Source organism: Amphiprion ocellaris, chromosome 11 (genome assembly GCF_022539595.1).
Source record: "Amphiprion ocellaris isolate individual 3 ecotype Okinawa chromosome 11, ASM2253959v1, whole genome shotgun sequence".
Classification (NCBI taxonomy): Eukaryota; Metazoa; Chordata; class Actinopteri; family Pomacentridae; genus Amphiprion; species Amphiprion ocellaris.
The window spans coordinates 2,194,340-2,207,490 of NC_072776.1; the positions used below are offsets into that span (position 1 = coordinate 2,194,340).

Genomic DNA, 13,151 nt, shown 5'->3' on the forward strand with positions numbered 1-13,151 from the left:
TTTTCCATATCGTTATGTGTTCTTTTACATTTGACTGTGAAATTACCCAATTTTACTGTATTTAAATCTGAAAGACATCATTGTATTTTACATTAATTTGCAAAAAAAATATGTATATTAAGTATTCAAAATTTGGTAAATATTTTTGAAAATTTTATCTTACATATTTTCCATCTTGTTAAACTACACACAATATCCAGTAATTTTTAAAAAAGCAATAATTTGCATGTTGACTGTAAGAATAAATAATTAAATATATAATAAAATAAAAATCTGTATTTTTATGTTTTGTTTGACCATAAAATTGCACTGTTTTACTAGATTTAAATAATTTAGAACATCATGATTTTATTGATGTTTGCTTTTATCTTCATCATTTTTTTATTTTTTTATTTATTTATTTATTTATTTTGTAGTTTTTGAACATTACTTATTCCACTGTTTTTAACGTACATTTTCTGGTGTTCTTGCTGCCAGATTTTCCCTGGTTTTTTTTCAAGGATTTTTTTTTTTTTTAACAGTGTAACTTGTTTGTTACATTAAGGAGGTCACAATAAACTCGCCTGCCAAAGTAAATCTGATTTATTATTCCAGATGGATTTATTTTGTTCAGAGTAATTCAAAGGTCTGGAGTCTTTTGTCCTGTGCTTCTGATCCTTATTCTCCTGCACTGCTGCCAAGCAACTCTTTTTATTGCTATACAAGGCCTCGTGTCTCCATATATGATACAAGGAAAAAGAATACCTATACTGTTCAGCAGACCCACTGACCCACTTAATTTAATATATCAGAGAGGAAGAAGGACGCAGGAAAGGAGGAAAGGTCTCCAGGGCCGTTTGACTGCTGACTTGTCCTCCAATCCCTCTTTCTTTACACTCAATTACTATGTCTGACTTCTATCCCTGTCCTCCTCTCCTCTGCCCTTCCTCCACACAGACCTTAATCTCTTCCAGGCATGTGAGCCGGGATATAGTGCCGTATATGAAGGTGTGTGTAGATCTTATATGTCAGGAAGTCACGACCGAGGGGGAAAAAGCAGGTCAGAAGTCAGGAAAAATGTCAACATACAGGAAATGTACTGGATGTTCTATATGACGCTGTTATTTACAGGTTCTATGTGTGTTTGTGCATCTACTACGTGTGTGTTGACCACTAAATTTTCCAAGTACCTGTAAAAGTATTAGAAGTTGCTTCCGAGCGTGACTACCTGTGCAAACACACACATGCAAAAGTTTATCTGCTCCCAGGACGTGTCATAAAGCTGCGTTTTCAGCCCATTGTGCCCATCGAGGTGCCGTAAAAATCTCTGTTTGTTTGAGTCCTCGCCAAGCTCTTTGGGTTTAACTGCTGCTGCTGTTACATGCGACGCAACAATCACAGACCATAAACTGGTAGCTGCAGTGCAGGGGTGTCCAACATGCGGCCCACGGGCCAAAACTGGCCCTCCACAGGGTCCAATCCGGCCCTCAAAGTGTAAAAATCGCAAAGAAGACACTAACTGCAGATTGTAAATTAGTAAAACTATAAATTTAACATAATTTCTAGACCATGACAAGTTGTTTAGATCATAAAGTAAAATTCTAGATAGTTCATTGTTCTTTTGTTGTTTTGTGTGTCATTTTTGTATTATTTTGTCTTGTTTTTGTTGTTTTTTGTCAGATTTTTGTCGTATGTCTCATGTTTTTGTCGTTTTCTCGTTTTTGTCGTTTTGTGTTTTCTTTTTGTCTCGTTTGTGTTTTTTTTCTTATTTTTGTCATTTTGCATTTTGCTTTATTCGTTGTTTTGTGCATCGTTCGTCTTTTTTGTCGTTTTGTTTCTCGCTTTTGTCATTTTTTGTCTAATTTTTGTCATTTGTCCATTTTTGGTCACTTTGTAACTTTTTTTGTCTGATTTTTTGTCTCTTTTTTGTTTTGTTTCATGTCGTTTGTCTAATTTTTTGTCTTTTTGTGTCTTGTTTTTGTCACATTGCATCTCATCTTTGTAATATTTTGTCTTGTTTTTGCTGTTTTTTGACTGACTTATCATATTGATCAAAAAGTAAAATATTTTATCATTCAATTCCAGATAGATGAGACTAAATGTTTTGTTCCTCTGTAGATCTAATGTGTAAATGACAAACTGAGGCATAATATTGCTGAAATTGAATTTATTTTTCTTAAGAAATGTCATATTCTTCATGATGTTTTGTAGAAAGATAATTTCGTAAATGTGAACATTTTCAGAAGGTACTTTTTTGCACGAAAACAAAGGGAAAAATTGGGAGTTGTGGTTATTTGTAAGTTATTATGCTGTGATTTTACTGGTCACTTGAGATCAAATTGTGCAGAATGTGGAACCTGAACTAAGATGAGTTTGAATCCCTGCTGCAGTGGGTTCAGGACACAGCAGCACTAAGAGGAGTCATCTAGAGGAGCAGACTAAGCCGAACCTTTTCAGCGAGCTGCCTGCTGAGGGTCTGGTACTGGAAGCTGGCTGGATTGTCCAGGTCATCGTTGTACGTCTCCCCGGTGAGGAGGATGCTCAGCTCCACCACCTGCTCCAGAACAGCAGCGGGGGTTGGAGGCTCCACTGCGATGTCGTTGTCCAGCTGTGCAGTAAGGAACATATAGAGTTGAGTGTGCACGTTAGGAAGGCATCACATTAACCCTCATGTTGTCCTGTGGGTCAAAACTGACCCATTTTAAAGTTTGACAAGGTGGGAAAAAAAAAAAAAAACATTTTCACAGTGAAACTTCTGATGTCCTCATTTTCAACATTTTTGGGAAATTTTTTAACATTGTTAAAAATGTTTAAAATGTTTCTTAAGAACATTCACATAAAAATCAACCAAAATCCAGCAAAATTTGCTTTTTGGATTTTTTTCAGACAAGGAAACAATATTTTTTGGTGCCTGTAAATGAGGACAACAGGAGGGTTAAATCTGTGTGTGTTCACTCACTGGATCATCCTCCACCTCTGGTAAGATTTCAGCTGCCTCCTCAGCCTCTTCTTCTTTAGCTGTGTCCTCTGTGTGGATGAGTTCATGTCCAAAAAAGACAAAAAAAAACAGGCGGATTGTTGGTTTATTTCAAGTAGATGTGAGCTTAAACCTTTGGCAAGTGCCGTGATTGCTAATGGTTGTATGGATTAGACCGTCTTGACCCTGACTTCTGGGTAAATCTTAGGCTGATGTGGCCAAAAGCCAAGCTGACACACCAAACACACAGAAATACACAAACGGAAACACTACAGAATACAAAACCACACAACCAAGCAGTTGCAGTGTGTTATCAGGAGAGAGACTGACCGAGTTCAGGAGCGTCGACGGCCTCTCGTGTCCGAGGCGTTGGAGTGCTACGAAACAGTAGAGAGCAGTTTTAACTGTGCTGATGTCAAATGTCACATTTTGTAGTTTAAAAAAGGCACAAAACACAGGCTTTAATGGGTTGTGCACACTGTGGATAGAGAATGGTGCAACTAGAGGTTAAAGGATAACTTTTTGTTAGGTTTTACTCAAATTACCTAAAGAGACCAAAGCCATCTGTATACAGTCATGGAACAAATGATCAGACCACCTTTGTTTTCTTCCATTTCTGTTCATTTTAATGCCTGGTACCACTAAAGGTCTACTACCTGAAGAATACAATGAACAGGACTTTAAATGCAGCTGATTCCATAATACTTTATGTCCTATCTGACCTGCTTCAGCTTCATTGTATTCCAGGGTCTATAAGAGGACATTTCATGTCTTCAGCAGCACATCCAAAGGCCTAGAGTGGTTTCCTGCTGACATTCAAGCCGTAGCACAACTCAGAAGTTGTCAGCTGTCACATAACACCTAAAACTAAAGAATTATGTGAAGCCACAAAGGCAGCCATCATTAGTGAGAGACGGGTAGCCAAAAAACTGAAGATCTCCAAGACAGCTGTTCATTCCACCAAGAAAAAAACAGCTCAACATGGTTCTACCAATTATGACTGACAATAACACTATATATGTATTTATTTTTGGCTTTGGTCTTTTCACTGGATTTGATATCAACAATAAAAGAGATAAAATAATGCCAACAGTGTTATCCTTTAGAGAGGGAACTGCAACAGTCAGTAAAGCTCGGATGCTAATATCTAAGTTTAAGACACGCAAATGAAAAAAGAACACAAGCAAACATAAAGACGTAAACGTGGGCAATTTGAAGCTCGGTAACTGTTGAGTGGGAATATGAACAGGTAAGGTTGACAACCTCACCTGCACATATGCTGCCAGGACCTGGTGGGCTCACTACAGAATGACACGGGAAGAATGACACGTTTACAAAACACACACTCAATGATGAGACCAGAAATGTATCAGAGAAATGGGGGAATAGGTGTTGACATCCTTTTACCTTTTCAAACCCTGCAGGGACATTCTCTGGAAAAGGAAAACAATATTATCAGCTGTTATACTCAACTGATGTTTAAATGTAGTTGTGCTTTTATTAACCCTCATGTCATCCTGTGGGTCAAAATTGACCCGTTTTAAAGTTTGAAAATGTTGAAAAAATACGTATTTTCACGGTGAAACTTCTGATGTCCACATTTTCAACATTTCTGGGAAATCTTTGAACATTTTTGGTAGAAAAAAAAAGTTAAAAATGTTTGTTAAGAACATTCACATAAAAATCAACCAAAATCCAGCGAGTTATGTTGGATTTTGGTTGATTTTTTTGTGAATGTTCTTAAAGAAAATATTAGAAGTTTTACTGATATTATATATATATATATATATATATATATATATATATATATATATATATATATATATATATATATATATATATATATATATATATATATATATATATATAAATAAAATAAATCACTAGATATTTTTACTCATTTTTTGGAAGATTTTTACTCATTTCTTTGAAAATATTTACAAGAATTTTCTTGCCAAATTTGGGAGATTTTTTTTATTTTTTTAATAAAACTTTTCAGGGAAACTTTTAAGGAATTATTGGAATTTTCTTCCTGAAGGTTTTGCAAATTTTCAGAGAATTGGGGAATTTTTTTGCTGAATTTTTGGATTTTTTTCAGACAAGGAAACAATATTTTTGGTGCCCATGAATGAGGACAACAGGAGGGTTAATTTAAAAAACCAGCAACTCTCTGTAAAATAATAATCACTTGGGTATATTCAATTAAAAAGCAAAACATTTCTGTGAAAATATGAATGTTTTCTGTGGATATAAATGATATTTTTATTCTATTTTATGGGTGCACTGTACATTTTTTTCCTTGTAATCTCATGCTGTTTTCTGAAATTTGACAAAACAGGGAAATTCTTAAAATTTACAGTCACCAAATGTGAAATAATGCTTGTTTTTCATCGTGTAGAGTCATGATGCTGTTGAGATGTGCACTTTGATTCTATCATCAGTCCTTTCCTCACCTGTTTAACCAGAGTCTGATGCTCCTCTGATTGGCTGAAGTAGCTGCCAATATCTTTTGCAGTGACTGAGCCCTCCTGGCATTGGCTCATCCAGCTCTGGTACTCTTCCTGTTCTGGCAGTCGGTCCCAGAAGATCTTGAACGCCTCCCATATGGTCTCCTGGCACACTGGTGGGACCAAAGAAAGACACCATGAACCCAAAAAACAGACCTACAAGGACTAGCTTCCAAAGTCAATTATTTGTCTTGGGGTGTCACCAAAGCTCTAGACTATTAGTCCTGCAGGGAGGCGGAGTCATGTGATGATTGGTGTTGGTTTGTCTGTCTGTCTGTGTGGAACATTACTCAAAAACAGATTAACGGATTTTGATGAAATTTTCAGGGAAGGTCAGGAATGACACAAGAACCACCTGATTAGATTTTGGCAGTGATATTTGTTTAATTTATGTTACTTATCTCTAATTTCTTGTTTTTCACTCAGTTTCTTACGTCATTGTTGCACTGCCTGCTCTATGTGCCTTTTTTAATTGCCCCCTGGGGACAAATAAAGTTTTCTGAATCTGAAAACACGTGAACACTACATCATGTGATTGCAATCCTACTAAAAATCGACCATTGCGGACTTATCGGGACTTATCCGTCAGAAATGATACAAGGAACAACTGATTAACCCTCCTGTTGTCCTCATTTACAGGCACCAAAAAATATTGTTTCCTTTGTCTGAAAAAAGTCAAAAAATTCAGCAAAAAAAATCACCAATTTTCTGAAAATTTGTAAAACCTTCAGGAAGAAAATTCCAATAATTCTTTAAAAATTACCTTAAACGTTTCATTTAAAAAATCCCTCAAATTTGGCAAGAAAATTCTTGTAAATATTTTCAAAAAATGAGTAAAAATCTTCCAAAAATCCTAAAAATATCTAAAGTGATTCCATGTATATCAGTAAAACTTCTAATATTTTCTTTAAGAACATTCACATAAAAATCAAGCAAAATCCAGCGAAATTCACAGGATTTTGGTGAATTATTTTTTTATGTTCTTAAAGAAACATTTTTAACATTTCTTTTTTTCCACAAAAAAATGCTCCAAATTCCCAAAAATGTTGAAAATGTGGACATCAGAAGTTTCATTGTGAAAATAATTTTTTTCCCACATTTTCAAACTTTAAAACAGGTCAATTTTGACCCACAGGACGACAGGAGGGTTAAATTGTGGGGGTGTTTCCGAGTCCCATCAATTCCTCCTGCCTGCTACATATTTAGGTCACGTGATTCGGTATCCGTACACAACCTACACATGTATAACACACACCTGTACTCAGTGCAAGGTCATTTTTTATTCAAGATTTCATCCATCAGAAGTGATACGACTGAGCAGCCTTGGTGGAGCACTGCTCTCTCTGAGTGCTTTTCTTGTATTTATGTATTTAAGGTTACAAAGCCGCTCTACTTGCTCCCTATCAGGGAAATAAGATCATCTTTATCTAATTCAAACAGTGTCAGACGTTGATGTTATTATCTGGAAGCGCTGAGGTCCAAACCGAGGCTGAGATCTGTCGCAGTAACGTGGCAACGTGGTCATGACATAACTGTGTTTTCATGAGTCAGCCTACTGGGCTCCCATCCAAACACTGATCAGTACACAGACATATGTTCTGATCTGCTTCCCTAATCAACGCTGTCTGAGACACAGTGGACACCTCCAAATCCAAATCTCACTTACGTAACAAACCTCAACAGACACAGAGCATCTCTTGACCACAAAAACACCTAAAATGATCACAAGCAGACTGAAAACGGCCACAAAAATGCACAAAATGACCACAAAAAGACCTAAAATGCCCTCAAAACGGACTGAAAATGACCAAAAAAGAAACTAAATGAGCACAGAGAAACAAAATGAGCAGGTCATGTGATCTGGAAGTAACACTTCCTGGAGAGGTGTTTTTGTCATGGGAAACTTAGTGGAAAGTGATTTCTGGGACACAGATACAATTTGTTATTTTCCATATAAAATTTGATATATTGCCAAAAAAATAAATATCTGTCATGATTATCTCAACTTAATTGTTACAACCCCGGCTGGTAAAAATCAAATTATTTATTACAGAAAAGGTTGAACAGAAATGTGCAAGTTACTATACAAATGAGGCAAAAACTAAGGAAGAGGGCTGGTGGGTGCTGCTCAAATCAAAGAAAACATCAAAACACAAGAAGAGTTCTCATAAGGAGAACTTAACACTACAATCGCGGTGGGAAAAAAAACGTAACAAAAGGCTCACTAAAAGGGAACTGACAAAACAAAACTTACACAGGAGTCAGCACCCCTACTCCTGGTGAAAACTAGACAAAAGGAACTACCTGGAATGAAATGAGGCTGTATCAGTATTTAATTCTAACCCTGGCCCAATTCCTATCACACACACAATCTTGCCTCAACCACACAGTAATACAAAACGGCACGCTGAAAGTCAGCTGCCCCGTTCAGTTGAGCTGCCAACTCTTTTAAAGGAGTTGGCAGTTTTCGGTTGGTCGGCCTGGGGAGCGCCGCACCAATCACTGGACTCCTGGTCGCAGCCACGCCTCTGCTGCCACGGTCCAACCAGGGAGTGGGGATCACACAGCGCTATTTGCATTGCCACAACATTGTTGAAACACACACACACACACACGGGGTAGGAGGCGCTGGCCGTAACATTAATAAAAAGAACACAATCCAAACTATTTCGGAATAAACTCATTTTATTATTGTTTAGCTCATTAGAATGTGGTTGATATTAAATTCAGACCGTTATTTAGTTGACATTTTAGTGATATCCAGTCATTTTTTATTAATAAATGATTGTTTCCATAATAAATAATGATGGAATTTGTAAAGACATGATCATAATGAACATAAAAAACATTCTTTTTTTTTTACTTTTGATAAAAACATATACAAGATATATCCCATGGACTTCAAAAGTTCCTCACTTACATATTGACCCTACAAATGTTGAAAATACACAAATAAAGTCATTTGAAGCAGCATCGGTTGCAGTTGAGGAGATGAGTTTGACGATGACATGAGAAGACTGAGGAGACACGAGCTGCTAGTGGCGTAACACATAAATCCCTGACCAGGTTTATCAGATGCTGCGTTGTGAAATAAGTAAAATGATTCCTGTGGCTCTGCTGCATCAAGTTTGATCAAGTTTCATCCTGATAAATGCAGCATTAATGAGTAAAGTCCTCTTAAACAGTATGAAAGGGTATATTAAATACTTGGTCGCATAAACCTGTGTGGATTCATTCATATATTTAACCCTCGTGTCATCCTGCAGGTCAAACTGACCTGTTTTAAAGTCTGAAAATGTGATTTAAAAAATGTATTTTCACAATGAAACTTCTGATGTCCACATTTTCAACATTTTTGGGAAACTTTTGAACATTTTTTGGTGGGAAAAAAATGTTTCTTCAGAACATTCACATAAAAATCAACCAAAATCCAATGAAATGAAATTTTGGTAGATTTTTTGTAAATGTCCTTAAAGAAAATATTAGAAGTTTTACTGATATATTTGTAATCACTTTAGATATTTTTAGGATTTTTTTGGAAGATTTTTACAAATTTTTTGAAAAATATTTACAAGAATTCAACTTTTAAGGAATTATTGGAATTTTCTTCCTGAAGGTTTTGCAAATTTTTTAGAGATTTAGGGAATTTTTTTGCTGAATTTTTGGATTTTTTTCAGACAAGGAAACAATATTTTTTGGTGCCTATAAATGAAGACAACAGGAGGTTAACTAGATCAGTCCCACAGAGGTTAGAAAGCTCTTCTTTACCTGGTGGAGTGTAGATACCACCAGGTTGAGTGAGAAAAGCTTCCTCCTTTGTTAACTGGGTAAACCAACCTGTAAGTGGAACACAGTCTGTTTGGATGCAAATCTCATGAGGCCTAATTGCACAGATGTCGACTGATATTCCTGGACTTGGGGAATCCCATTCTGTTAACTCAGCAAAGCTTTACACTCCTGCCTATCGGACAGCTGCGTCTTGGGGAAAAGCCACACTGGGGGGCGATGTAATCTAATCAATTTCAGTTTGTTGTTGCTGTCGCTGACCCCACGTCCGGCTGTTCGTGCATCCTCAGACCTCATCCAGCGATCATATCCAAGACATATCCACAGAGATTCATGTCTTACCTCTGAGGTGAAAGTAGCTCAGGTGGTTCGCTGCGACTTGCTCAAGGGTCTCTTGGGCACACAGCTTGACTCCGCTCGGGAAAAGGATGTTCCTCTTCTGTCGAGATACAACTTTGTGGCCTTCATGAGATGCCTTCACATCCGATATACGAGCGATACGTGGAAATGCCACTGGCTCCTGAGCATAAGGCAGGTATCCCATAGAGGATCCTTCCAGTGTCGCACCTGGGGCACCACAACAACAACAAGGAAAAACAGTTAGTTAAAAAAGTCTCCTGTGCTTTAACCCTCGTGTCGTCCTGCAGGTCAAAATTGACCCAGTTTAAAGTTTCAAAATGTAGGAAAAAATATTTTCACAGTGAAACTTCTGATGTCCACATTTTCAACATTTTTGGGAAATCTTTGAACATTTTTTGGTGGAAAAAAGAAATGTTAAAAATGTTTCTTAAGAACATTCACATAAAAATCAACCAAAATCCAGCGCAATTCGCTGGATTTTGGTTGATTTTTTTGTGATTGTTCTTAAGAAAATATTAGAAGTTTTACTAATATATATGGAATCACTATTTCTAGTATTTTTGTGGAAGATTTTTACTCATTTTTTGAAAATATTTACAAGAATTTTCTTGCCAAATTTGGGCAATTTTTTCAAAATAAAACTTTTAACTGAAACTTTTAAGGAATTATTGGAATTATCTTCCTGAAGGTTTTGCAAATTTTCAGAAATTTGGTGAATTTTTTTGCTGAATTTTTGGATTTTTTCAGGCAAGGAAACAATATTTTTTTGGTGCCCGTAAATGAGGACAACAGGAGGGTTAAATAAGTAGTGAGCAAGAAGATTGTAAGGTAACTCTTCATACATACCGGTCCTTATGTCCAGAAAAGGAGCCACTAAACTAAACACAAAAACATAGAAAACACATCTCCAAGATGCGAAGCTCATGTTAAATCCGTGGTTGTGCTTTAAATCCGTGGACTCGGAAAAGGATCAAGCGGATACGTATTTCCTCTCAAGTCACGTAACATCAACGAGAACAACTTCTTACAGGTTTGCATAGTTCAGAATTCTCCAGAGGCAAAAGAAGAACAGAGTAAGTGGCTTCCTGCTTCCCTCCGGGGCTGAGGACAGGTGTGTCCCATGGCGCTGACAGGACGGCAGCTCCTGGCTCAGGTAGATAGGCAGATGGCTGTTGGAGAGAGGAGGATTTTTTAATGCTCTCTAATCCTGTTTACTCTAAGCCTTTTAGAGGAGCTCGCCAAGAAGTTACTGGAGCAGCGCTGGGAAAGGGAGGGCGCTTAGTGTGGTGGAAACGTGGACGAGAGACGGGGCAACAAAGGCCGCACGATCAAGCGGCAAGATGCGTAAACACGTTAGGGGGAATCTCAGGGAGGCTGGGGATTGACTGGAAGGCTTCGACTCGAGTCATTCAGCTGAAGGACAGATTCTGAAACCGACCCAAGTCAAGCAAATCCCACCCAAAAGTCCCATCAATCCACACGGAACAGGATCATACGAGGAAGCAAATTTAACCGTAGCTAATTAAAGAAGTGAATTGACAAAGGATTCCTACACGTAGCCGCCGCCATCCATGCCGCTTAAATCCTCTCACAGTAGCGGCAGCAGTGAGAGTCGAGGGCTTAGGAGTCGAACTCTGACCTCAAACTCCAAACTCGTACGAGGTTTATCCTGTTGTCAAAAGGGGAAATCTACCTCCTCTTTACTTCACGTAGCTGCGTTAGATATAGCACGGCAAAAGAAAGAAAAAGAGAAGAATGGGGCAACTAATGAGGGCTAAAAGCTTCTGCAAAATAAAAGTCCACAGACATATAGCAGCTCTGGGAAATGCTAACAAGCTCGTATTGAACATTTAACTCTCCTGTTGTCCTCATTTACAGGCACCAAAAAAAATTGTTCCCTTGTCTGAAAAAAAATCCAAAAATTCAGCAAAATAGTCCCCACATTTATAAAAATTTGCAAAATCTTCAGGAAGAAAATTCCAATAATTCCTTAAAAGTTTCCCTTAAAAGTTTTTTTTTTAATTTGGCAAGAAATAAAAATTTTTAAAAATCCAAAAAAAATTTACAAATTTAAATATTTTTTAAAAATGAATAAAAATCTTCAAAAAAATCCTAAAAATATCAAAAGTGATTACATATATATCAGTAAAACACATTCTGATGTCAGGTTTACTTGTGATTCATGTCAGCTGCATGTAGACAGTTTTATCACGTTGTCTGAAAAAAATCCAAAATATCAGCAAAAAAATTTCCCAAATTTCTGAAAATTTGCAAAACTTTCAGGAAGAATATTATTCCTTCAAAGTTTCCCTCAAAAGTTTTATTTAAAAAAAAAAATCCCCAAATTTGGCAAGAAATTAGTAAAAATCTTCCAAAAAATATCTAAAGTGATTCCATATATATCAGTGAAACTTCTAATATTTTCTTTAAGAACATTCACATGTAAACGTTCTTAAGAAACATTTTTAACATTTCTTTTTTTTCCACCAAAAAGTGTTCAAAAAATTTCCCAAAAATGTTGAAAATGTGGAAGTTTTCACTGTGAAATTTTTTTTTTTTTTCCCACATTTTCAAACTTTAAAACGGGTCAATTTGACTCGCAGGACGACACGAGGGTTAAAAATGTTTAGCAGGTGCAGGGTTTGCCAGATTTGGCATCTTAAGGCACAGAGCAAATGAAGCTGCAAAACTTTTAGAAAGACAGTCAGAAAAATCACAAAAGTTATTATGATTTATCCTCTGGGGATCATGAATATCTATACAAGCTTTAATGCCAATCCTTGCAACTATCGATGATATATTCCATTCAAACCTCAATGCTAGAGGTCAAATCAGAAGGATATGTTTGGGTCTGGGGTAAATACTCGTTAAAACTTAACCCTCGTGTCGTCCTGCGGGTCAAAAGTGACCCGTTTTAAAGTTTGAAAATGTGGAAAAAAAATACATTTTCACAGTGAAACTTCTGATGTCCATATTTTCAACATTTTTGGGAAATTTTTGAACAGTTTTTGGTGGAAAAAAGGAAATGTAAAAAAAAATGTTTTCTTTAACATTTGCATAAAAATCTACAAAAATCCAGCAAAATTCGCTGGATTTTGGTTATTAAAGAAAATATTAAAGAAAATATCAGAAGTTTTACTGATATATATGTAATCATTTCAGATATTTTCAGGATTTTTTGTTAGATTTTTACTCATTTTTTTGAAAATATTTACAAGAATTTTCTTGCCAAATTCGGGAGATTTTTTTTAAATAAAATTTTTAAGGGAAACTTTTAAGGAATTATTGGAATTTTCTTACTGAAGGTGTTGCAAATTTTCAGAAATTTGGGGTATTTTTTGCTGAATTTAAAAAAAATAATTTTCAGACAAGGAAACAATATTTTTGGCTGCCCTTAAATGAGGACAACAGGAGGGTTAAGCTACATCTATTATTTGTTGGGATATTTCAGTTTGAACCAAAGTGATCGATCAAAGTATCACCATCTCCTGAACCATTCTACTAAAACAGCCAAGAAAAGACCAACCGGTGCCACTGAAAAT

General features: G+C 36.4%; 1 protein-coding gene across 3 annotated transcripts in view; it reads right to left on the minus strand.

The window, feature by feature from the left end:
- The window catches only part of impg2a (interphotoreceptor matrix proteoglycan 2a), a 38,960-nt gene extending 27,448 nt beyond the window's left edge, over positions 1–11,512 (minus strand). For 2 of the 3 annotated variants that reach the window (XM_055015595.1, XM_035943312.2), the window contains exons 1-8: positions 10,456–11,512; positions 9,592–9,816; positions 5,410–5,576; positions 4,364–4,389; positions 4,225–4,257; positions 3,287–3,333; positions 2,939–3,006; positions 2,429–2,587 (exon numbers count right to left, since the gene is read on the minus strand). In XM_055015595.1, the coding sequence (XP_054871570.1) occupies positions 2,429–2,587; positions 2,939–3,006; positions 3,287–3,333; positions 4,225–4,257; positions 4,364–4,389; positions 5,410–5,576; positions 9,592–9,816; positions 10,456–10,534 (804 nt within the window). In that variant the 5' untranslated portion in view covers positions 10,535–11,512. The remainder of the gene's footprint in view (positions 1–2,428; positions 2,588–2,938; positions 3,007–3,286; positions 3,334–4,224; positions 4,258–4,363; positions 4,390–5,409; positions 5,577–9,591; positions 9,817–10,455) is intronic. The other variant, XM_035943313.2, reaches the window with a different exon arrangement.
- Between the last annotated feature and the right edge of the window lie 1,639 nt (positions 11,513–13,151).